The following is a 27,258-nucleotide window of genomic DNA, read 5'->3' as shown; positions in this document are numbered from 1 at the left end:
CTAATATCTTTCTTTATTGAGCACACCAATAACTATCATAGTAATTTTTACAAACAATTTATGATCAAACAATCATAACTCAAAAAGAAAAAGAAAATTTTCATATGATAAAAGATTCAAATTTAGATTAATTGGATATCACTTTATTAGTTGAGAGTGAATATATTAAATTATCTTTTCAAAAGTCCCCCATCAATACAAATTCCTGCGTTAGCATAAATGGACATTGGATTCTAAGATTGCAATAAAATAAACATAAAACTTGTTTGTTGTTGTTATATTCTACTTAACGGTTTTAACCATAAGCTGTGCTTCTAAACCTCTTAACAGTGTAAAGATCAAGGATTTTAAGTAATGTCCGGTCATTAGTGCACCTTGGTGTCTTAAATTGGCTGAGTGCTGCCCCATTCCCTATGAAATAATCCAAAATCTTCTTAAAAGTACCTCTTTCGACGATACAAAGCTCCAATGGTCCGATCGAGTTGGTCCGTCTTGACACGACGTAGCCGGGGTCGACAAATGAGGCATCCATTTCCCGGCAACACTCGCAGAGGACCCGTTCCTCAACTTTGCCTTTGATCTCCCAATAGATCACGTAGTGGCCCGGTTGATGCGTTAGTTTAGCATGGCTCGTGAAATCGACTAGCTCGGCTCGGTGTTTGCTCAGCAATTGGGAACCTTTTTCGACCACTAATTGAAGGTCTTTCTCGGTGTTTTTGTCAATGTTAACGACTAGTAATAGCTTTCTCCTACATATGAATTTCAGTTTTGGGGTTTCGTTGTGAAATCCGCTCACTTCTACCACGTCTCCGAGTCTATATCTGTAAAGCCCTGCCAATTATTAATACATAGTAAACACGATTATGGTTCGTCAAAAAAAATGAGTTTATATGAAATAATAAAAACTCAAATCGTCATATAAAATTTTTAATTATTTCACTCCAAATGAAAAAATATATATTTAAACAAATTTATTATATGTTCTGATTATATCTACTTTTTTTTAAATAATGCATAGAACTATTTATAGTTTCTCTCTAACTCATGAATAAGAGGACAATGCGCTTCAACATACTTAAACACACATCTTCCTGTATTAACAACAATGCTCATATTCATTGAACTAAGACTCAATCGACAAAAATATATATTTTTTAAATCAAGGCAAAATGGAGTGGATAAATTTTTTTCTTAAAAGAAACTTAATTGTAAACAAATAGACATTAAAAATTAAAATAATCAATAATATGAAATATGACGAGATAAAATGAGAATCATGGATATACCCAACATACATATGGGGGTCATTGGTTGAAATTTAATGTTTATATCGAAGCATGACTTTCAATTTTCGATTTAACGGTTTCAATTTATTAAATAAGATTATCTAACTATTTTGAAAATTTTAAAATCATACATAATAATTAAGAAAAAAATCATAAAAAATTGAAGAAATTGAACTAACATTTAAGAAAATGCCCATTTTTGTTTAAAATGTTGAAAAAAAATTCGGTTTTCATTTCTCAATCTTACAAAAATAATTAAAAATTTATGGAATTACTAAAAAACACATCTAAAATTAGTCTAGACAAATTGATGTCCAAATAAAAATTATATCTTTTTATTAATTTATATATTTTACACATGGCATGCCAAGTAATGCCAAACTTGTAACAGAAAACTAGTTCAGATACTAATTAGGGTACCGATAGAGACAAAGGGAGGAAGGCAAGCAAAGGCTTGACCCTTTTAAAATGAGAAATTCTCTTTTTAAGTTCTAAAATTTATAAAATCTTAAATCAATATACGATAAAATTATAGTTTGTTTTTTTAAAATGTTAAAATTTCAATTTAGCCTTTTTAAAAACAATAAAATATAAGTCAATTCAATGGTGAAATTACTTTTTAGCTTTCATAAAGATATATATTTTAATTCCGATCCTTCTAAAAAGGTTTCTAGCTTCAGCCCTAAGTATCAACTGAATGCTTTTGAGTAAGTTGAGGGGGCAAAATATATATTAACCCTTAAAAAATATTCTGAAAAAGAAAAAAAAAAAAGGAACTTACCAGTAAAAGTAGGGAGAACAATCTCGTATTCTTGTCCAACCTTGACTTGGGAAAGTGGAACCGGGTCATCTTCAATGAAATCAACACTACCAGAACCCGAATATTGATCTTGTCTGTAAAGAGGAATAAACTCGAAATACGAAAATGTGGGCATTACAGCAAAAGTGACCTTTTCGGGTTCCAAAGATGGATCCAAATTCACCCCGATCCAACTCTCCGTCGACCCGTATTCGGCACTCACCAATGGCAACGAACCACAATAATGCCTTAGTTTCTTCGAGTAATGTTGCATGGATCCGGTCATTATAGAGTAAACGTATTTAGCATTGGGCCAAAGTTTAGGTACCAAACCGAACCAATCCGAGCCTTGTAAACCCTCGCAAATAGCTTCAATCCTCGAGGCTAAAATTGGGTTCGGTTCGATTATGTCCAACACGGCTTTCCGCATCTTCGGCCACGTTATTTTCGAGCTAACATTGCCTTCTTTGATGTCTTTGCATATATCTTCCCACTGTTCTTCGAACGAGGAGAAGGCTTGGACGATACTGTAAGCGAAAGTCGAGGTAATGCACTCAACCTCTTTGTGAAAGAAGAGGCCGAGTAAGAGGTGACAATACGTTGTTTGTTTGTAGTCCCCATTCGAGATCACCTCGTGGGGACTACAAGTGAACAGCTTTGTTTTCTCTTGTTTGATTCTGAATTCTTCACTGGCAAAATAGTGTGTCGTTGCCGTTCCAGCCATTAGTCCTCCTCTTGTTTTGAACCTTTTGCTACTGTATATGAACTCTAAGATCCTTCCTTTGCTTCGTGTTGGGTACACCCTATAAAACACATAACGAATGTTATCGACTAATGAATTATTATAATAATATCGATTTGTCCCCAAGTAGTGATTTAAATGAAAGAGGTAAAGGGAGGACCTTGATCTATATGCTGCTGCTAATCGGAAGATCTGCAAAGTTGTCTTCGAGCTATGACGGGTAAATGGTATGAACTTTTGTCGACCTTCGGTGGTACCGGAGCTGCAAACGAGAAACGTAAGTAAATTTATTTAAATTAAACGACGAAAATAGTAATTATATTTTATTTAAATTTAATACGAAAAAATCATCTGCAAAATATGGAGGAGTAAATTTTGAAATATACTCATTTTTTGGGTAATAAAAGAAGGTTCCATAGGACAGAAAGTACATTTATGATAAGTGAAATAAAGTCTTTGTACCAAACTCTCTTAGCATCATTATAGTAAGGCAACTTTGATTAATACTTTTAGTGAAGACTAAAAAAATCCCAAAACTCATATAGATTAATTCGAATCTAAACTTGCTTCAATTTGATTTAATCATAAAAAATTAACAACTTAAACCAGTTCAATTTAAACTTAAATGTAATCATACGCAAAACTTATTCGAACAATAACCAATTTAAGCTCAAAATTACTTGAATATGAAGTGACTAGAACACAAAGATGAAACTATACAAACCAAAAACGATATAAACCTGAAACAGACCAAACTTGACTAAATGAAAACATAAGCACAAGAACCACAAATTTATATAATTTCACTAAAAGGAAGATGCCATGAAATCTCTACCATTCTTTTGAACACAAAACTAATACGATGTTTTAAGAAACTGAATTTGTTTCAAGATTATCTTAAGATATAACATGGACATAAAAAAAAGAGATAGAGGTACCTTTACAAAAAAGAGATAGAGGTACCTTTACAATACACTTTAAGACAAGGGTCATGAATGTAAGCCATGTTTTGTCCCAAAGCTGAACAATGTCCTTACCTTAGAGACAGTGTGGTAATAGGATGTTGGGTAAGAATAGGAGAAGTGTCCCCATCTGCAATTCGTTGAATAAAAGGCTCTAAATCTTCATGGGAAACTAAAGGTACCAAAGAAGTGTAAAGCGATTCCATTTCACATGCATCCATCTCTCGAATATCCAAATCCTTGTCCCCGAACCATTTCTTTAAGTACTCGACGCCGCGGTTCAACTCGAGGATCTGGCGAAGGGTTTCTCTTTGAACCATGGCGACGTTGGTCGATATGGTGTCGAACCAGCGGATAATGTCGTGATCATTGGAGCAACCATTGCCATTGCCATTGCCATTGCCATTGCTAGCTTCAGCTTCCATAAAGGGACAGAAAAGAAACGAAACAAAACGAAAAGAAAGGTAGCAAGTAAAATGAAAATGTTGGGTGCTATGGCAACTTGAAGAAATAAAAAAAAAAATCTTTATAAAAAAAAATCTTTGGCATGGTGGTTATCATATTATTAGGTAAATTACACCCAATGTCACTAAATTATTAGTAACTTTATGTTTTAGTCACTTAATTTTAAAAAGTTATAAAATGATCACTGAATTATTTAAAAGTTTTCATTTAAGTCAATAAACTATTAAAAGGTTTTTATTTATGTTATTGAGTTGTTAAGTTTTTTTTTTTGTTTTTTTTTTGTTTTAAGTTCAATTAGTGAGGTACAAGTGATGATTCAACAATCGGTATTATGAATCTGTATTTATTAGTGAGTAGAAGATATATCTTAGATCAAAACTGATCTGAAGATCAATATTATAGATTTGGTTTGCAGATTTCATTCAAAATTATTTAATGAAAAAAATAATTTGTACAAGAGGAATAAAAACTTTTGATTGATGCAAACAGTACAAATAAGAAGAAGTCATATAACAATGATTTTAACAGCTCAATAACTTAAACGAAAGTCATTTTTATAATTTTTGAAATTAAATAATTAAAATATAAACATATTGATAATTTATAATTTAGTGATAATACATAGTTTAACTTTATTTTTATTGAAGCACCATGGTTGAAGTGTTCGATGGGTTCTCGACCGCAATTGATGGGGGTGTTGTCATTTTCGGGAGAGAGATTAGATTCTTTGGGGTACACCTAGGAATTTAGATTCTTTGGGGTACACCTAGGAATTTAGAAGGGGACCATAGACCATAGACTATATACTATACAGTCAACCCGCTCCGACAAATTGGCACCATGCATGCCCATCTTAAATATTTTTTTTCTCATATTTTAACTTAATTCCGACTCCACGACTCATCGACGAGTTAGTTAAGGTGAAGATTTTGAGTTTATAAATTTTCAAATTCAAGTCTCATTATTTGTAAGTATAACGTATGGATCTCTCATTCATCATATGCATATATTATGTGTAAGTTTTGTCCGAATTGATTTAATTCTTCATCCTTTATACATTATACTAGTTATATTTGCACTACTAAAACTTTCAAAAAATATCCAACTCGATTTAAATTTAGAAACTTTTAAAAATTAACAACTCAAACTTCACTTCAATTCGAAACTTACTCGAACTTAAAACAATTAAAACCCAAAACGATTTAATCTTAAAATAACTTAAATATGAAATAATTTGAATAAATAAAATTAAAAGTGACAGTAACCTAAATTTATCTAAATTTATAATGACTCAATTCGAAAAATCCTATCCTTACCAACCAAAATGTTGTTTATTTTATAATCAAAATTACTTTTAAAAAATATTCTTGATATTTTCCCAATTCGACTTGGACGGTCTCAAATTCATTACTAAAATTAGTATGGAATATATATATTTATATCGACACATATTATACAATGAAAAGAAAGTTTCATGATAGGACTGTATGTGACAGAATAATATTTGAAATTTGTTGAAACATAAATATTTTTTTATTATAAAACTCAAGCTAGTTATAAACAATAAAAAAATAAAAATAAAAAATGCATATATAATTTTAAATTTCCTTATCAAATATTAAACTATTTATTTCTATGAGAGTTCATAGAATAAGTTTTTTTTTAATAATAATACACTAATTAATTACATATGTTTATGGATTGGATTGAGTTAGATTCAAATCATGTTTGTGCTTGACATCAATATCATGCATAGTTATCCAAGCCCAAGTCGATCTAGAATACGAGTCTCAAATGTTGTTCAAGTCTAATTATATTTGTAAATGACTAACGCAAACTCGTTTAAGTCTACTCATATTATCTTTTACTTTTGGATAAACTATATTAATAGTCACTCGATTATAGTTCTGTTCTTTTTTTTTTACCACCCAATTATGAAAAATTATAAAATAATTTTTTAACTATTTAATTTTTTATTTTTAAATGAATTTTATTTTCCGAAATTAATTTTTATATATATATTTTTTAATTTCGAGCCAAACTTTGAATTTAAAATGAATTTTTTGTTGATGGAACAAATCAAATGTTGTTTGCTTTTGATGATTCCTGTCTATCCGTTATAAGGTTGGAGTCTCATGGAGGTAAAATTACTTTAGGAAACAAAATCGACAAAATACAATGTCAATTTTCAATATTCATGGATTTGATATTTTTTTTAATAATTGTGTTGTTTGTTGTCATACTTAAGAAAATAATTTTGATTTGTAAAATTAATATATTAAATGATAGGGACAAATTAATATTTAGTTCTTAAATTTGGTATTTTTTTCACTTTGGTCTTTCAATTTTTTTGGTTCACATCAGTCTCGAAATTTAACTGCTTTTCTCAATTTAATTTTTAAACTTAGATTCCTTTAAAATATAATGACATGACATTATAAGATTGTGATATGCTATTACCTAAAAGAATTTTTTTTTAAAAATAGAATTTTTATTTTTGTATTTTTTAAATTTTATATAATTAAGAAAAATATTCAATTTCGGCAGTACATAATAAAATTTCACTTTGACCCTAAAAAAATTATAAAATTTTTATTTACTTCTTTAAAATGTAATAAAGATACAAACTATTAAAATGATTAAATTGCATTTTAACTCTCTTAAAAATATACAATTAAAATTCGCCCTCAAAATAAATCACTTCACCCTTGTTTAAAATGTCACATCAACACACTTTAATGAAATCAAAGTTTAGGGATTAAATTAGAAATATTTTCTCGGTTCACATTTGTCTCGAAACTTAGCAGTTTTTCACAAATTGACTCTTAAATTTAGATTCTGTTAAAGTACGATTACATAAGACTATGAGATTGTGTTATATTATCACTTGAAATTTTTTAATTTTTTAAACATATATATTTTAATATTATTTAGATTTTGTATAATTTTAAAAAGGGATGATGTTGTATGCTGTCATACTTGAATTAAATTCAAATATAGAGACCAAATTAAGAAAAATTACAAAATTTATATATTAAATCTTGTTTTATCCCTAAATAAAATATAAAATTTAATTTGTACATTATATTAAATTATTTTACATATATTTATCGTATATTGTTTGTATTGTATGGTATTTATGATTAAACAACCATATCATTGGGGTTTGTCTTTATATCCTATCTACCAAAGGATGGTTCATTGATAAGTGGCTGAGGTGAGTGAACGGTGGCACCCAAGGTGCAGTCTCTATCTTACAGGTTCACCATAATGGTTTCTACAGCTGTTTGTGTCTTTGGCTCAATCTTCAAGGTTGTAGGTCCATCACCTTTGATGCACGGGGCAAAATAGGGTTTTTATAAACATAATACTAAAAAATTAATTAATTACAAAAATTGAATGAAACAGATTAATTACGAAAATAAAGTGTTATCTTTTGTGTTTTTCAATGTCGTTTGACATATTAATAGTATCAAACTGAAATGTGATAAACTAAAACGTTCAAGGATCTGATATAAAACTTCTCCCTTCTAGATTGTTGTTGTAAAAAAATAACTTAAGGATGCACACATCAAATACTTATTAAGGGATAATTCCATTATAAACCCTTTCTTATTTTTTATTTTCTTTTTAAAGTACTATCATTTTTTTAAAATAAACCATTCATTGCTTATTATTTTCATTTTAAAGTCACGTAGTAAATAATATTTTTATCGATAAATGTTGAAGTTATTTGATTGTTTTTAAACCCTCTCAATTATAATTGTTTGAATCTGGCCCCTCTATTATAAGGGCTAAATCAAATTAGTCCTCTCAATTATTAAATTAATTTAATCCTCAAACAAGTTCAATATTTACAGATAAAAACATCATTTACTGCATGGTTTTAAAAGGAAAATAATAAGTAGGGTTTATTTTAAAAAACGGAAGTACCTTAAAAAGAAAATAATAAACAAGAAAAGGTTTACGAAACAATTATCCCCCAAAATATATTTGGTATCGCTATACTATTAGGCATCACCCTTAAGTTTTTCTTTACAACATCCAATCTAAAAGAGAAAAGTTTTATATCAAGTCCCTGAACGTTTTGCTTCATTATACTTCAATCTGGTGCCGCCAACTAATCAGGCAATACCGAAAAACACTATAGAAAACACTCTATTTTTGTAATTAATTAATTTTTTAGTATTATTGTTATAACAAAACCCGACATAATATAATTACTAAATTATGATAGATTTGATGCAAGTAAAAATAGAATTATATAACAAATATATTTATTAAAAATTAATATAAAAAAATGAATCTTTTGTTGAAATGGTAAAGTGAAGATATTGAAAACTATAATGTTTTAGATTCATTTCATATTATACGTATGCATTTTTTTATTTTTTATCTAAAAAAGATATAAAATATTAAAAAGATCCTCAAAATAATATACTTCGGATGCACGTGATACATTCATGAGACAACTAGTACATTACCAATAAACTTCCATCGAGATACTATTACTTAAATCTTTGGAAATATAGAGACGCTATTGTCAGGTGAATTATTTATATTGATAGGACAATCATCTTTTATCATCCACATACTTTATAATATCATATCACTCATCTTTGTAAGTTCTTAGACAGGCTAATGACAAAGACCAATGAACCAACCAAAGGCTGGTATGTTGCATCGATATATAAATTCATCCCACCCCTGTGAGAAGCAAAGGCAGTCCATACTTTTCCAATTTCCCCCTTCAGTCTCTTTACCACTCCAATAGGAACACCTAATCCCCAAACTCGACGACTCTCCACCCACATGAGTGAACTAGCCTTGCATCCACCCCGTCACCAAACGCTTGTTTTTAGCCATACGACACAAGAAAGATACACAAATAAAATATAAGCATAAATTATTAACGTTAAATCAATTAACTAATTATTTTATGTATATTTTATTATATATTATTAATATGTTAACAATATTATACATAAATCGATCAATGCGGTTAAATTTTGGTAACGAATAATAACTAACAAAAATATAATACTTGAGACTTTAATTGATTTAATAGGAAAAATCAAATTAACCGAATGGTTCTAATAACTTATATAGGGTTGGGCATTCAATCTAGTCAAGTTGAACCGAGTCAAAAAATTTCGAGTTAGTTGAGTTGGCGGATCCTATTTTTACAATCGAACTCAATTTGAATTTTTTTCAAATCGAATTGAATCAAGTCAAAAAATTTCGAGCCAAGTTAACGAATCATATTATTTATACTCAATGTTGCATTTACATAGATCAATTATTTAACTAGTAGACAAAGTACAATATTATTTAACTATATAAATGGTTTTACCTTTTAACTTAATAGGTAAACATTTATCAAAATGAAGTAGTTTTACTTTTTAATTTAATGATTTTGACTTTTAACTTTAGAAAAGGTAATCATTTATCAAAACAACGTAATTTTACCTTTTCTTATTTAAATTTTTAGATAATTTAAATTGTATAATTCATATATGAGTTAAATTGAAAATTTTAATTTTTTATTTGAGTTAATCCGAATAATTCGATCAACTCAAATAATTTAAATTATTTAATCCAAATTTTAAATATTTTATTAAATTTTTTTAATTGAATCGAATTTTATCTCCTCTAAACTCATATATGTAGATTTTAAGGGGCTTAAGATATCCTCCGTCTAGAATCCTCGAGTTCCTCCGTCTAGAATCCTCGCGTGAGACTTTAATCAATCATTCTAGACGAAATGGGGTATGAAATAATTATGTCAAGTCACTTTCATTGGGACCATGTTATATATTTAGGTTTTTTCTTTTAAAAAATAATTATTTATTATACATTAAATATAACAAATAAATGTTAAAGTTAAAAACCCAAATTTAAAAATCTTTTATTATTTTTATAAGTTTAGATAGATTTAAAGGGTTAAAAAGAATATTTTAATTTCTGATCTGACCCAAATTCAAAAATTTCTTACCTAACGTTTGATTTTTTATGGGTTGAACTTAGCAAGTTCAAAAAGTACTCCAATTTATAGACAAATCTAATTTCGTGGTACTCTTTTTTTTAAAGCTTACAAGTATAGTACAATCAAAATACAAGTATAGATATAAATATATGCTCGAGCAACCGACAAAGTAAAAAATCAAACTATTATAGTACAAACAAAGTAAGGACTAAAATAATCCAAATTAAAATCGACTAACTGGATTAAAACTCGTACATGATGACAACATATGATCAGACTTGAATACGTCATTTATAATTTACATGTGATAAGCGTTGAACTTAAGCATTCAAGGCCCAAAACTTTTACCTTTGCCAACTATACTAGAACTTCATTGATAATTAAAGGATACAATTTTGAACAAATATATTATAGTATGGCCTCACATAACTATTTTTATTCAATCATTTTTCTTATTTGTAATCCTTTTCCCTTTTTGTGTGTGTATGATGAACATCTTATTTAATACATTTTACCATCCATGAAGAAAGAGGTGAAGTTAGAAAATTTGAGGGACCAAAATTAAATTGTATATTTTAGAGAGAGTTAAAATATAATTTTACCATTTCAATAGTTTATCTCTTTATAATTTTTAAATTAATAAATTAAATTTATTACTTTTAAAAAGTTAAAGTATAATTTTACCATATATTAATTTAAAATTTTATAAAATTTAAAAGGTTAAAAACGAAAACGAAAATTTTCATTTTAGAGAATTGAGACACTCGCTAACTCTCTTGGTATCGCTTCTAAATGAAGGCTAACTCTTTCTAAATTCATATTTATCTTTTTTTTTAATAATATTATTTCTAAAATTTAAACTGTTATTCCCTTAAATATTAATGATTTCTCATTTTAATATCCAACAAAACAACCAAAAGAAAGAAAAGGCAAGAAGAAGAAATAAATAATAATAAATAAGGCAAAAATGATATTTTTGTCCCAGTTTTGATTATAAAACGACATTATTGATCTTGACTTTTCAATAGCCATGTGGAAAACAGGGATTAAAGTGACATAATTATGTTTACTTGTTTTCTTTTTTGTAGATTTAGTGAGAGGATTTGGACATCAATGAAAAGTAACCATTTTGTCTCTGTCGGGAAAAAAAAAATTATAAGTGGTGCTCAAAATTCGACTTCTTTTCCATGTTTTTTCCCTGAATTTAAACAGATATTATTGAATTTAAAACTTTATTACAAAATCTAAAATGGATCTTAATGAATAGAAAGTTGACATAACTGGCAACAAAGGAAATTCAAGAGGAGATGATTGGGATTATCAGCGTTATCGTAGAAATGTGGAGAGCTATTACGGTGGTAGAGGTTGGAATCTTAAGTTGTAGCCTATTAATTAATATTAGTTTAAGTTCGGATTATCGTTTATTAAAAATTGATGATGATTCACACCGTAAGAGATGTGGAGAGTCACTAAATTAGAAGGATATTTAAGTTGAGTGTTGGCTATATGGAAATAAATTATCATACGTCTTCTTTTGTTATTGTTGTCTAGCTTTGGTGATAAAATGGGGTATTTATAGAGGGATGTTGGCGGGTTCCAACACAAAACACTATTTCACAAGTGTAACTGATAAGATGTTGAACATAAACTTAGGGACACTGTTGGAGTCAATGTGAGATGACTGGACAGACCGTTGTCAAGCCCGGGAATGTGATATTGTGTGAAACTTTGATGAAAAAATAAATTGCGAGGAATGCAAATATTACAAGCCATATGAAATTTTTGTGAGGAGAATTTGTAATTTTCTCCTTGCAAAAGTTACATTTTATTGAAATCATAATATAGTGGTTCATATGTCGGGCCGAGTCAAATTTGGGCCAGGATCAAATATGATGTTAATATACTTTATATTTGCTCATGCTAAACCTAACTCAAAATATGGAGCTAAAATTTTGACCAAACTCCCTCATATTTGTAAATAGCTAACCCAAGCTCATTTTAAACCCGTTCATATAATTTTTATTTGAATTTTTAAAAAAATTATATTAATTTTAATGTAATATTTAATATTTTTTTCATTTATTAAAATTTTATATTGCCATCTTAACAATTTTTAAAATATTTACATTATACTATTACATATTACTATAGATTTAGTTTTTATTTGTTATAAAGTATATAATATATAAAAATAACAAAATATATCATATTATAAATATAGAAAATGGGTCGAGTTAGGTTTAGGCTTTAAATGTTCAAGCCCAACCCATGTTTTAAGCGGACATAAATTTTTTTGTTCAAACTTATTTTTCAGACCTAATATTTTTACCCCTATTGCTCTAAATTTCAAACGAGCCTTCGAGTTTAGGTGGATAACTCGATTCATGAACAGGTCTGCATGCATAATGAGCTCGTCATTTAACGTGATGGGATCACTTTTTGAAGACAAAAAATCTACCATATATCTAAAAACCAGATGTGCTCATGGGCTAGGCCACTTGGCCCATCCCGAAGGCTCGCCTGAAAAGTGGGAGGATTTGGACAGAAATATAGGCCCGAAAAATGGGTCCGCCTCATGTAAGACATTTTTACTAGAGCCGGACCCAATCTAGATTTACTAAATGACAAAAAAATATTTTTTTTGTTATTTTAATGACATTTTCTTCTTGTTTTCTCCCTATTTTGCTACCACTTCATTATTACATTGCTACTATTTTGTTGTTATTGTTTGAATATTGTATAACACTTGTTTTATTGTTAATTTTGTTATTATTTTAGAGATATTTTCTTGTTAAGTTGCATCTATCTTAGTATTATTTAAGTATACATATTTTTAAAATTTTATTTTTAATTTGTTCGAAAATATTTATTTTAATATTTTTAGTATTTTTTATGTATTATATATATTTAAAAAATTATGTAAAAAATAATATAATATAAAAAAATTAATATGGGAGGGCCAGATTGGGCTCGGGTTTTAGCATTTTTATTTGAGCTGGGCTTATACAATTTTTAGGCCAATTTTTTAGGTTGCCCCCAACTCTAGCAAACGAGCCTAAATTTTTGCTTGGTCCTGGGTCGGCCCAGTCTATGATCACCTCTACTGAAAACCACCATATTTTTTTAAAATAATAATTTAATTTACTATATTTTTATAATAAAATACTAATTGGGCCTAAATATGACGTGAATAAGCTAACCAAGCCCATTATCAACTCTTATTTAAACCTCAGCCGCGGCCCGCCAATTTCTCCCTCGTTATATATTTTTCCTTCCATATTTTCTCTTCAAACAAACAGTCTCCATTTCCAAAAATAATCCAAATCCAATAAATTCCTCTCTCATTTTCACATCATTTTCAGTGTTAGTAATTTCATCTTCGTGATTCCATGAATCGTTTCGATTCTAGCCCTTTCGATGAGGATGAGGTGAATCCTTTCTCGGTAAGTTCGTTCTGTACTCACGTTTTTTTTACGTATCCGTACCTGATTTTTCCATAAACGGAAAATACCTTTGATGTGGATTTGAATTCTTGAATTTCTGTTTCCTTTTTTTTTTTTGGCAATGTTTTCGTTGATTCGGGTCATTGATCGGCTTAATTATTAGATCTGTTTCATTGCCGATACCAGTGACGTGCGTTCCATAATGTAGCTTTAGTAAAAATGTTGATTTTGAATTATTATTATTATTATTGCATTTCTTGACAAATGAGAAGCTATGAATTGAAAGAAACTGAATATTAGATACCAATATTGTCATCTTATGAGATGTATCTTTTTAAACATAGACAAGATCATTTGAATTTAGGACTGGTTTTTTTTTCTTACGATTGTCACTTTTTTTTAGATATATAGCTTTTAAAACTTTGACAAGTTAATATGAATTTAAAAAATAAGAACAAGAAGATAAATGATTATCATGGTATATGGCTTCTTCTTTTGTTTTTCCCCTGGTGAATACTGTGTAGTGTGTACTTGTTCCCATTAGCTTATACCTTGCTTTCATTGTGAAATATTTATATCTGCTAATGTTTCTTGCACTGTAATTATTTGACTGTGTCTATTGTGACTTGCTTACTTTTTTTATCCATGTATGCAGTTTTGCATACAAGTTTCTTTCGGTAAAATTCTCTTTCCTGTCCATTTCAATTTTGATATTGAGCAAATTGGTCCCTCTTAAAAAAATCAGAGCAATTTTATCTCTATCAATTTAGAAAGTAAGCAACTAAGGATAATTAATCACTAAGTTAATAATTTCTTGTTAATTTTACATCATTTTGCTTGATATAATAATAAATTTAGCCATTGATGTTTACATGTTTTTCAAATTGGTCTTGATTTAAAAAAAAATCCAACAAATTTGGCCTCCACATTTAAACAAATGGTGTGGGCTAATTTGTTAAATCAAGACCAAATTAATAGAATGAGTAAACTTTGAGGGTTAAATTTGTTATTATACCAATTAAAATGTCATACAATTGACAGAAGACATTAATGTAATAATTAATTGTCCCTAGTTGGTTAATTTTAAAATTGACGGGGATTAAATTGCTCCGATTTTTTAGAGGGACCAATTTGCTCAATATCAAAATTATGGGGGCTTAAAAAGTCATTTCATCATTTTTTTCTGCTTGCATAATATAGTGACTCTTGCAAGTGCTAGCTATCTTGATTGATTTGCTTTTATTTTTTTATTTTTTTATTATTTAAATTAGAATCAAGGTACTGCTTCATCAAGGCTTTCACCACTTCCTCCTGAACCATATGACCGTGGTGCAACGATAGATATTCCTCGTGATTCTGTCAAGGTAATCTTAAAACTTTCTAGGTATTCAATTGTCTACGATGCATGGTTCTAAACATTAAGTAATAGACTCCTTTCTGTCATTTTTGTCTCATCAATCGTAGAGTTTAAAAGAAAAGGAGAAGGAACTTCAAGCAAGAGAGGCTGAACTGAGAAGGCGAGAACAGGTGATTTGTTGTTGCTTGTTTGTACTTGAGCAAGGTACTTCCAGTTCATTGTTTGAGGTTTTCGGTGTCAATGTTGATATGTTCCTCCTTTCATATTGCAGTTTCAATTTTATATATTTGCAAAACAATCAAATTACTGGCACCTTGGCATTAAAAATCAAAATCATGTTTTTCAGTATCAAATTTTACTCGATACTTTAGTTTATTCCTAATGCTTGTAGAATATATTTGGTTCTGAACTATTTTCCTTTTTAATTTTGAATAAATTCTATAGCAATTCTTAAATGTGAATTTAGAAATCAATCTATGTAAGTTTCATTTATCATTGTAGTAAAAAATACATTTTAAACTAGATTAAAAATTTTGACCCAAATCAAAAAGTTAATTTTTTTTGCTCTTGCTTTCGGTTGAAACTACTTCCATATCTTTATTAAAGAAGTTCAACATATCATATTTAAAATAGATATTTTATTGTCTGTAAAAAAAATAAACATTTTATTTTTTTTTAAAAACACTTTTTTAATAACAATAATAAATCGTCAAAAATTTCAAATGCTTCTTTTTAGATGCATTTAAACTTTGATGATAAATTGGTGCGTAGAGTGATTTCACAATTCCATCTAAAATAAAATTTCCTCATACTGAGTGTTATCTTTAATATTATGCAGGAATTGAAAAGAAAGGAAGATGCAATCGCACGATGTAGGTTTTTATTTTGTTTATTATAGATGACTTAACGAGCTTCAGATACCAATCTGATTTTGCAATATATTCCTTTGTCTTCTCCTTGGCAGCTGGAATAATCATAGAGGACAAAAATTGGCCACCATTTTATCCTATTATTCATCATAACATTGCAAAAGAAATACCAATCAACCTTCAAAATGTGCAGTATGTTGCTTTCTCAACATTGTTAGGTGAGTTAAGATCAAGGCCATTTTACTTATTTTTTAAGTGTGTCCCTGTTTGGATTGTGCTATTAGTTCAGTTTCTCTTTCTCAGCTCTATTTATTTCTCTCATATCTTGAAAATGTCTGAAAGCTATATTGTTATGGTGCTCTACTTTTGAGTTATAAGTGGGTAAAAAGACCTCTTCAGTTACTATCAATTTCAAAATTGTGTAAATTGACCATTTAAAAAAAATTAATTTAATTTAATTCTGTCAATTTTGAAAGTGAATAACTAAGGATAATTAATTATAACATTAATATTTTTCATCAATTGTACATAATTTTGATTGGTATAATAATAAATTTAGCCCTAAAAGTTTACACATTTTTATCAATTTAGTTATAATTTAATAAATTTATCGTGCAACATCCATATAAATGTATAAATGTTAAGGTTGAATTTATTATTGTACCAATTAAAATTATGTACAATTAAAAAAAATATTAACATCGTGATTAGTTATTCTTACTTACTCACTTTCGAAATTAATAAAAATTAAATTACTTCAATTTTTAAAAAAATACTAATTTATTTGATTTAAAAATTGAGAGACACCGTAAAGGAACTTTTACCTTATGTGTCTCTAAATTTATTTGTATGTTGACAGGTTTGGTTGCATGTCTTGCATGGAACATAATAGCCGTCACTGCCGCCTGGATCAAATGTGAAGGTGGATTTCAAAAGTTATTAATTTTAGTACTTTAAAATTACTGTTCATTTGGCGTACTTACTCATATTAGGAATGTATATTCATTCCAGGTCCAGCAATTTGGTTTCTTGCCATCATTTATTTGTTATGTGGGGTTCCTGGTGCCTATTATTTGTGGTATCGCCCTCTTTATCGTGCCATGAGGTACTACTTTTTGGTTATTCTATATTTATTTTACATTCAAGCTGTCTATTTACGCTAAAAGTTAAAGCAAGGCCAGATCTCTCTAGTGTTCATAGATTCCAAACTTAAAATTTTTTAAATATTTAATCTCTTTACTTTTTTAATTTAAAATTATTAATTCTTTTTAAATTTATTATTATAATATTTTGAAATTAAAATATGTCATAAATCTATGTATTCTTTACAAATTTGAAATTTTATTTTTATACTTTTATTTTTAGAAATTTTTTTGTTAATTTTATTGGTGTGACATTTTGAAATTAAAAAGAAACAATCACCTTGTAGTTATTTTACTAAAAAAATAATATTATTGTAATGAATCTAAATTTAACAATAAATTTTATAATGTTAACAATGAAACTTCAATTTTAAAATATGAAAAATTAATAGACTAATTTTCAAATTTAAGAAGAGTACATAAACTTCTAATATATTATAACTCAAAAAAACACTATAATTATGTATCAAACGAATAAAATAACATTGTGAGCTGAATTTTAACTGTTGTTATTTAGTTATTTTCCTGTTCCCACACAGTATCTCAACCATGCATCACCGAAATTCAGCTTCAACAACGTAGCTGAGTTTGAACTGTTCTTATATAGTTATATTCCTGTTCCTTTACAGGACTGATAGTGCATTGAAGTTCGGATGGTTTTTCATATTTTACATTGTAAGCTTACTGCTTTCTCACTGTAATTTTCTTTTTCTTTTAGTAATCAAAGATATATCGGAAAGCTCCTCATTAATTTCTAACTCTTCTTATCTACCTTGTAGTTGCATATCTTCTTTTGCATCTTTGCTACAATTGCTCCTCCATTTCTTTTCAAGGGAAAGTCTATTGCGTAAGTCTATTTGATTTTATCATTCAAGTACTACAATTTTAGTATTGATAAATGTATCATGGAGGCTTTTGTAATAAGAATTTTTATTTTTTTATTCAAAAAGTGAGTAAAGCAATCATTATACATTACATCAAAGAGTAAATTGATCATTCTGTTAAAAATTTCATTCATTTCTATTGTTAAAATTTGATCTTTACATATCGACACGAGATATTTGTGGCACTCATGGTGTAATTGTCTGATTACTCTATCAACCATGACAATTTTTAATTGTAAAAATAAATAAAAAAATTTAACTTAAAGATTTTAATTTAATATACAGAAATTAATTTGTTTCTTTTTTTTATAAAGAGAATAAATTATAATCTAAATCTTAATACAAGACTCGAACGTACTCTTACCTTGTATTTGATTGTTTGTAGTAATATTTTACTGATGTCTTTATGGCGTAATTCTTTATACAGAGGTATTTTGCCTGCAATAGATCTTTTCGGCATTGATGCTGCGGTAGGGGTAAGTTTCTTGCCATTACAATGCTATAATTTACTTCACGGGAACCTGATTTTACTATGTATCCTCCTATAGAATTATACTAAAACAATGTCAAATTCTGCTATTAATCACTATATTATGCTTACAGTATGGATTTAGTCCTTATACTTTAGTTTGGTCAATTTTAATGTTTGTATCTTTTAAGTGGGTCAATATTTTTTGATACAATGCCTACTATCCATATATTGCTCCCTCCAAACCCTTATATTGGAGAGAAAAACACGTTGAAGTGTGCTTAAATCCACGTTTTTGTTGTTGTAATATAACTAAGGTTCGATTAATTGAACCCGTTAACTTTAATTTCTATACTTTTTCAAAATTTCAAATTTCATTATTGACCCAAATTGTAACTATTAAACCCAATGAAGTCAAATTCTGATATTAGTCTTGTACTATAAGTAAGTTATTGATTTAGTCTTAGTTCTTCAATTTGATTGTTTTTAATCTCTACACTTTTTGAATTTTGAAATTTAAATTATAACTCAAACCATTAAATTCAATTTTTTAAATATATTACTGAATTAGGAAGCTGATATGATGTTATGCATATAATAAAATTAATGTTGTATAAAATTTTTGAAATAACATAATTTAATTAATGGTATAATTGTTACAATTTGAGTTTGGACTAAAATTCTAATTTTAAAAAGAATAGAAACTAAGAATCACCAAATATACAATGACTAAAACCAAAACTTATGCATAATATAATAACTAATACTAGAATTTGACCTTTGCATGTTTATCCTTCACTAATCATCACAACTCTGTAAAATGCTTGACATGTTCATGCTTTCGACTTGCAGATATTCTACTTTATCGGCTGTGCATTCTTTTTCGTCGAATCATTGCTCAGTCTGTGGGTTATTCAGGTTCAGTAGCCCCCCACCCCCCTCTTCTTTCGTCATCTTTTCCTTTAAAACTACTCCTCTTCTTCGCTTATTCACTCGGTTTTCTCTTTCAAATCCCGCAGCAAGTTTACATGTATTTCCGAGGTAGCGGTAAAGCTGCTGAATTAAAGCGCGAGGCTGTAACGAATTCCATGATGGCAGCACTATGATTCCGATTACAGGTCGACTCAAATCTTTTTCCCCTACCTTTCGTTCATTCTTTTTTTCGTTTCTTGCCTATATTCATTTTCATTGATATGTTCTTTGAACATAATATTTTCTCAATGCATTAATATTGCTTTTTGTCCATATTTAATGTCTATATATATATATGAATCATATATATGCTTGATCTCTGCTTCTCTCCATAGGATTTGTAGAATTGTAGTGTTATATTACACAAATTTTAGAAAAAAAAATTTGAGAGTTAGGAGTTATTTGATAAGTGGTTGAAAAAATTAAATCAATTAAAAATTAATATTTTTAATGATTTATTTTTTAAAATATGTTTGATAATCTAAAAATAATAATTTGATAGAATTTTTTCTATAAAGTAGTTTGAAAAATGATAAGTAGACTTAATGTAAAATTTTTTCAAAATTTTTATTTTATTTTATTTTAATATTATATTATCTTATAAAAACTTAACAATTAAAATTTAATTTTTTTAAATAAAGTGAAATATTTAAAATTAAGAATAAAATATAGAATATAATTTTTTATAATTTAAAATCTATATTTATCAAATAAAGTAATTATATTTCATAATTAATTTTGAATAAAATTTTAATTTTATCACGTAAATTTAGTACTTAAATTTTTAATATTTATTTTTCGAATTTATCAAACAACTTAATTTTTTTTGGATTGTAAAATTGAATAAAAATTAGTAAGTTGCAAGATGATTTGTATGATGAAAGAAATAATATATTTGATAATTGAATTTTAAGGTCTAAATGTATGTGAAAAAGAAATTAGTTTACTATATATCAAATATGTCACATTTAAGTGAACTAAATTCAGTTCAAACGAAATTTATTCAAGGCCCAAATTACTATGACAGTTGGAACCAATTCTATCAATTCGTATGTATCGTTTAAATTTTAAATTAGTATCTAATGAGTTATGTTTGATTTTATTTTGTTTTGATCACTTTGAGGTGTATCGTTTCATTTCAGCTAAAGTTAACTTATAATATGTATATTAGCTCATATAGACTCATCTAATATTTAATATTTTAAAATATTTTTTAATTTTTTTATCTTAATTATTTTTGTGTTTATAATTACATCAAACTTTCTATAATTATGATAAACAATAAATAGCTAATGAAACATGTGGGAGCGTTCCTTTTTTCTTCTTCTTCTTCTTTCTTTTCTCAAGTACTCTTCCAAAAATGTGTGAACATGTGAATAAAAATTTGTGCTACCATTAAAAATATATACATATATTCTAGAAATATCCATTATGCATTAATACATTATTAATTCAACACCCTTGCATTACATCACTAAATTAATAAATTAATAACATCCCTTGAATAATCTAACACAAATAGAGCTATCAGGGTGGTTGAATGTTGATAGTTGAGATATGTGAGATTCACATTTTAAATTATGGGCATTTGGCATTTAGCTTTACCTCTTCATTTATTTTTCTTGGTCCAAGATTTGTAAATACTTATCAATTTGTCAATTTTTTTTAATTTCAATGATCTAAGTATAAGACATTAATTCTCTCTATATATGCATGTATTATCAATTATCCAATAACCATTACAAAATTATAGTCAACAATTGTTTCCTATTGTGTTTTTACATTACACAATGTTGATGTCATGGTTATGGAAAATTCATCTATTTTCAGATTTATTTAAAGGATATTCTAGAAAAATATTTGAGTTTTCTTTTTAATAAATATGATTATATTGTATAATTTGAATAGAATTTATATACATCAACGAGTGATAATTAAAGTCAGGTTTTAAATTTGAATCTTGTGAATGAAAAAACTAGCATTGAGAGAGCTTTACTCTTATTTAGTGATTTGATTCAACTCCACCTTAGATTTAATTAAGATCCAATGTGACTATCTAGTGCCAAAAAAATCTAGATCCAAAATGATGATATATATTGATTTGACGCAACTATTTCATATAATTTTTTTTTAAAAATATATTACTATTACAAAGTTAAATATTTGCTTATAAATCAAATTTTCAATGGATAAATTATACTCAATGTCACTAAACTATTAGTAAATTTACGTTTTGATCACTCAACTTCAAAAGGTTGCAAAATGGTCACTAAACTATTTGAAATTTTCGTTTAATTTGCCTAACTATTTGAAAGTTTTTAGTTAATTCGTTGAGCTATTAAGGGTTTTTTTTTAATTTGGCTAGCGAGTTTCAAGCGATAATTTAACGATTGGTATGGTGGATCAATACCCATTGACTAGTAGAAGAACATATTTTAAATCTAAGTCGATCTGATGGTCAATGTCCCATACAACAACAACTCTAATAGTACAATGACTTAAATAAAAACTTCTGAACAATTCAGTGACCAAAATGTAAAAATACTGATAGTTTAATAAGCTTAAGTGTAGTTTACCCAATTTTAATTTTCAGCTTTTTAAAATAAAATAAAATAAAATATCTTGATTTTGTCCTACATGAACCGAACTTATAAAAAATTCCAAAAAGTATAGTTGAATGCATATATTATCCAACTTGACCTATTATGTTTGCATGTAGACATATTCAACTTAACGTGGCCTCAATTAAATTTGTCAATGTCAAGAAATCAAACTTGTATTTGTCTGGTTACATAAGCCTAATTAATTTCGAATAGAAAACTTTAGACAAGTTTTACAATTTGGCTGGCGATTTTCCTTTTGTCTGTCGACTTTTGCTTATCCTATTCTTAGAAAAAAAAAATTATAGGACTAAATTGAAAATATAAAAAAATTACAACATCCGCGGCGTAATTAAACCTTCTCTAAAAAGTGAAACGGTGGAATCAACTACTTATTAGTTATATAGATATCCTGTCTTTTCCTATTCTGTCAACATTTAGGGACCATATCCAGCTACTGCTTTACACGTGTCAGAAACCCACATGGCCTATTTTTCTCACTTAAACTTCGAACAACTCTTTGAACTTGTGTTAATGTAATACAAAGCTAGATGAATTATTCAATAGTTAATGACGAAAAAATAGTGTTATAAAAGCTTTACTTTATTTAAAGATTCAATTTTATTCGAATTTGGATTCAATCATAACTAATCAAAGTTTGGATTTCTCTGCAATTTAAAATTATTTCTCTCTACAACTTAATTCAAATTCGGATTTAATCACAATTCATTAAAATTTGAATTTCCTTTATGATCCGTAAATTAATAATGAAATTATAAATATAATTTACTCAACATATTTTTTTAATTTAAAAACTCATTCTTAATATTGAGGTACTGAGTTTTATTCTATTATACAGGTTTTTGATTGTTTATGCTTTGTATTGATCTGAGTTTTTTTTATAGTTACCTCAAATATGTATTTATATTTTTAGATTATATTTTTAATATATAATTTTTATTTTTATTAATTTTATTTATTTGTTGATTGATCGATAGTTTAACTATTCAAATCAATTGAATCGGGAATAAACATTAAAACATTGATAAAACTTCTTTTTGAACACTAATCTCATTAAAAGTTCTTATCATAATTACCTTTTTGATATAATGTCTAAAATTTTAAGGAGAATAATATACTTCAGCACATTTAAAGCCACGTCCTCCTACATTAGTAAAAATACCAATATCAATCGAGCTAATATTCAGTCGGCTTGGTAAAACTTTTTTAACTAATCTCTTTCCTTATTTAATCAATTAACCTTAAAACATAGTGATTAAACAATGTTATTTATTATTCACATACTTTCAGCTTGAGTTTTTCCAACTCAAAATGACTTTTTTAGGTTGAAATCAAAGTATTCACCGTATACAACAATGATTAATTCTCTCGTTACTGATATTTTTTAAAGAGATAAACAATTAATCATCAATTTTCTCGCTACTAATGCTTTCCAAAGATACCAGAGGAGCAACCATGGTTGAATCCAATATAATTATTAGATATAGAAAAGTATCTAAAAAATTTTTTTCACCCATATACCAAAGTTGCTCGACTTTTAACCCTCTAACATAAATATATATACAACTGAGCCCTTTCTTTCAATCTTTATCTTTAAAAACCCAAACTCCAAGAAGTCCTGAAGAGTGTTGTTTTTTTTTCTTTTTCTTTTTCTAAGTTCCAACTGTTATTCAAAGCACACGGAGTTTTTCATTCAGTGCAAAAAAAAAAGCCATGGTGTTCTTTTGTTTCCTCGTTGATCAGACAAAGAAAGTGAGCACTACTAAGCCGGCGGCGGGGATTTGTTCACGGTGTGGCGGAGGAGCACGTGTCGCCGATATGAAAACCTCCACCAGATTTTGTTACGTCCCGTTTTACAAGAAATCTTGGAGAGCCATTATTTGTACATTTTGTGGAGCGCTCCTTCGATCTTATCGTTAATTTCATATAAGTCCCTTAATCTCACTGTATCCCCTCCCTTTTTGCTCCTTTTTTTTTTTGGTTCATCTTCTTCTTTGGGGAAAAAAATCTAACAGTTTAAGCTTTAGTTGGAGATGTTCATAAATGTCTATGAACACTTTTTTTAACTTATTTATTTCAATGAATTATTTCCTCCTTTAGCTTATCTAATGTATTCCTTTTTTGGTGATCTTTAAAGATCAGCTTTAAAAAAATGGTGGATATGATAAGTTAATTTCTTTATTATCTCTGATGTCGGTTTTACAGTTCATGAAAATTAATATTCTCGAGATCTCATAGTTATTCTTTCTATTAAAATTATTTTCTGGGTTTGAATGTATATCTCCGAAAATATAATGTGCCTTAATATTGCAATAAACATGGGTTACGATGAGTTAAATGATAATGAAGGATGGGTTTGTTATAAATTTGTGAATTATAATACGAAGATTAATTAATACTTAAAATCTAGGTTAAATTCTGTTATATAAGTTCATGATGAGTTATGTATAAGTGGTGGATTTTATTTTTGTATTTTAATTTGATTATTTTTAATTAATGTATTTTTTAAATTTTGTAATTTTAATCTTGATCAAATAATAGCTATTAAATTCGTTAAGTTTACTATTTTCAAAATATGATACTTCAAATGTATTATCACATATGTCATGTCGTTATTTTTATGTAAAAAAAACCCTAGTTAATGGATTTAACATCTCTTGTTTGTGCCAAGGCTGGAAATGAACATGAATTAAATATATAATTTTATATTTTTATGCATAGTAAAAGACTAATAATAGAATTTTACCAATTCATATATATATATATATTCAAATAAACTACACGAGTTAGGTGAGATGGTAAGGATCTCACTTATCTTAATAGTGGTCGAGGATTCAATCTTCGTCCTGGGTATGAAGCAGCTTTGAAACTCGTGGCTAACATCTAACCATTAATAAGCTTATAGAATATATAGAATTAGTTACTGAGCTCGCTTTGGTAGATAAAACTATCAGCATGGTGCATTATTTGCAACAATAATGATGTTAAACGGTTTTAGCTATGATGAGTTAATTTTACATTAATTTTAGCAACTACCATCTATGCTATTAGTAGGTAACATTTGTTGTTGTGTTGGATTTGCAATTTCGTCATATTTCAATTCATATACTATATATATATTTATGTGATTGACCAAATAAAATATAAAAAAAAAACATTAAATTGCTATTAATAGTGAATTATGTGTAAATTACGAATTTAGTTTATATTTTTTTAAATTTAATTTTTTTGTCTTTATATTTTTCAAGTTTTAAAATTTTAATATTGATTCAAACGAACCGTCGTTCAATTCATTAACTAAAACAACATAATTTTTGTGGATCATCATGTAGAAATAGCAAACCGACATGATATTACATATGTAACAACATGTTTGTCACAAAAAAATATATAGAAAAAACATAATTTAATTTGACGAATTTAACTCCTATCATTTGATCAATACTAAAATTTTGAAAAAGTATAAAGACTAAATAAATTAGAGTGAAATGATTAAATTTATAATTTACACATAAACAGGGACTAATAGCAATTTTGACCATTTTTAACCTAACCCTTTTCATCTCAAAATTTTATTTTTTCCTAGCTGTTGAAGCAGTAAATATAGCAATTAAAGCTGTAGAAAATTAAATATGGTGCAGGAGAAAAGCAACAGAAATAATTAAATATGTATATATAAGAAAAAATCAAAAATAATAAAATCTATATGGTACGAAATGGAAATAAATACGCTAAATTTAAGTGAGGAGGAAAAAAAGTACATCCATGTATGTTGAAATATACAGCTAATGACAGTGCCACAATGTGTAATTTACAGCTTTCACATCATTTATTGGGATGGCTTTGGGCAACCTCTCCCCATTTATTTGGCTTGCATGTCCTAGGTGAATCCTTAACCATTTAAGTATATTTTTATCATTTATTTAATTTATGATTTCACCATTTTTTAAAGGGTTAAAGGGAAATTTTACCATATATTAATTTAAATTTTCATTTTAAGAAGGGATTAAATTGAATGTTTTTCCTTTTGGGTATTGGCTGCCTTTCCCTCAAATTCGCCTTTGCTTAAGGGCCCCTTTAGATGAACGGTGTGTTTACATGAGATTAGTGTAAAAACAGTGTTGATAGTAAAATTGAATACTGTAGTGTGAGACAAAAAAAAAGAAATTTAAACACACCACACTGGAGGTAACACACATCCAAAGGGGTCCTAAGTCGATACTTGGCATAAATCATTGACATTTGCAAAGTAATATTGATGCGAAAGGGCCGCTTACTTAGCCTTAGCTTCGGTGGAGATGAAAACATGTTGCTAACTCAAATCAATATGTGAGAAAACCTAGAAAAAATAAGAAAAAAGATAGTCATCATGAAAACACCAAAGACCACAGCCATCAAAATAAACCTCAAGCCAAAATCTATTTTTTTAAAAATAAATCATCTCATTTTCATCCATGATTAATGATAGACTTATCCATAAATTAAATTATTCACTTAAAATACGATGGGTTATATAAAATAAAGACCAAAAAATAAACTTCAAGCTTATTTTTTATTCGAGTTAAATCTTGAGTCAAATTTTAGCCCGAAGCCCAGCCCATTCACAACTTACATTTCAAGAGTGTTGCGGCTCATACTGTCAAGTGTTTGATTTCAACCTTTTATTAGTGTTTGTATTTTAACCTTTATTATTTTCATAATAAATAAATGAAGATGTGTGCTTAGTTTTTTTCTTTGTAATCAATGTATAAATTGCCTGCTTTAAAAACAGGCTGGACGCAAGCAAAGAAAATATCTATAGACACTTTGTCTAGGTTCGATTTGACCTACGGATAAATCTAATCAATGGACGGGACAACAAGGGCAAAAGTGGGTGGTGGTCGACTTTCCGACATGTTGGGCCACCAAAGCATCATCGATGCAATGAAAAACAATTTTTGATGAACCCGCATCATGGATCCATGTGCGAGATAACAAAATTCGAAAAAGGAAGGCATGAAAAATACCTTCAATCAATTTGAGTAGACGAAATAGAGCCTGATAGGAAGTTCTCGATGCAAAGGTTGAATTGCAATTACAACTTTTCACTCCAACCTCTATAGTATCCACCCGATGGATATAAACGTGATTACAGTTTGATCCAGGATTTTTAAATATGCTTGGAATTTAGTGCTTAAACTAATAACGAACCTTATAGATCAAAGATTAAGTCTCAAAAAGACCATTGAATCAATTATCAAGCAATCTCAAGTATGCATCTC

At 28.0% G+C, this 27,258-nt stretch overlaps 3 protein-coding genes across 3 annotated transcripts; 2 read left to right on the top strand and 1 right to left on the bottom strand.

Annotated features, from left to right (window-relative positions):
- Window positions 1-210: 210 nt before the first annotated feature.
- LOC107928807 (indole-3-acetic acid-amido synthetase GH3.10) lies at window positions 211-4,354 on the bottom strand. Its single transcript, XM_016860084.2, has 4 exons — window positions 3,865-4,354; window positions 2,988-3,089; window positions 2,068-2,888; window positions 211-831 (listed from the first exon to the last, which is right to left on the bottom strand). The coding sequence occupies exons 1-4, from the start codon at window positions 4,212-4,214 to the stop codon at window positions 296-298; spliced, it is 1,809 nt and encodes a 602-aa protein (XP_016715573.2). The 5' UTR covers window positions 4,215-4,354; the 3' UTR covers window positions 211-295.
- A 9,172-nt stretch (window positions 4,355-13,526) lies between these two features.
- Window positions 13,527-19,649, top strand: LOC107928850 (secretory carrier-associated membrane protein 1). Its single transcript, XM_016860124.2, has 12 exons — window positions 13,527-13,683; window positions 14,955-15,047; window positions 15,148-15,210; window positions 15,879-15,912; window positions 16,005-16,127; window positions 16,769-16,831; window positions 16,921-17,014; window positions 17,681-17,726; window positions 17,831-17,898; window positions 18,363-18,411; window positions 19,257-19,322; window positions 19,424-19,649. Exons 1-12 carry the CDS (start codon window positions 13,630-13,632, stop codon window positions 19,508-19,510), a joined length of 840 nt encoding a protein of 279 aa, XP_016715613.2. The 5' UTR covers window positions 13,527-13,629; the 3' UTR covers window positions 19,511-19,649.
- Window positions 19,650-23,587: 3,938 nt separating this feature from the next.
- On the top strand, window positions 23,588-24,023 carry LOC107928851 (uncharacterized). Its single transcript, XM_016860125.2, has one exon. The coding sequence runs from the start codon at window positions 23,711-23,713 to the stop codon at window positions 23,915-23,917; it is 207 nt and encodes a 68-aa protein (XP_016715614.2). The 5' UTR covers window positions 23,588-23,710; the 3' UTR covers window positions 23,918-24,023.
- Window positions 24,024-27,258: the final 3,235 nt, after the last annotated feature.

This window comes from Gossypium hirsutum, chromosome A01 (genome assembly GCF_007990345.1).
Source record: "Gossypium hirsutum isolate 1008001.06 chromosome A01, Gossypium_hirsutum_v2.1, whole genome shotgun sequence".
Classification (NCBI taxonomy): domain Eukaryota; kingdom Viridiplantae; phylum Streptophyta; class Magnoliopsida; order Malvales; family Malvaceae; genus Gossypium; species Gossypium hirsutum.
The sequence above is the reverse complement of the archived record's forward strand: the minus strand, read 5'-3'. Positions and strand labels throughout refer to the sequence as shown.

Coding starts and splice junctions, on each gene's coding strand:
- LOC107928807 (XM_016860084.2), bottom strand. CDS start 4,214: ATGGAAGCTGAAGCTAGCAATGGCAATGGCAATGGCAATGGCAATGGT. Junction 3,090..3,864: donor ATTACCACACTGTCTCTAAG/GTAAGGACATTG, acceptor TCTCGTTTGCAG/CTCCGGTACCACCGAAGGTC. Junction 2,889..2,987: donor GCAGCAGCATATAGATCAAG/GTCCTCCCTTTA, acceptor TGTGTTTTATAG/GGTGTACCCAACACGAAGCA.
- LOC107928850 (XM_016860124.2), top strand. CDS start 13,630: ATGAATCGTTTCGATTCTAGCCCTTTCGATGAGGATGAGGTGAATCCT. Junction 15,048..15,147: donor TTCCTCGTGATTCTGTCAAG/GTAATCTTAAAA, acceptor CATCAATCGTAG/AGTTTAAAAGAAAAGGAGAA. Junction 17,015..17,680: donor CCTCTTTATCGTGCCATGAG/GTACTACTTTTT, acceptor GTTCCTTTACAG/GACTGATAGTGCATTGAAGT.
- LOC107928851 (XM_016860125.2), top strand. CDS start 23,711: ATGGTGTTCTTTTGTTTCCTCGTTGATCAGACAAAGAAAGTGAGCACT.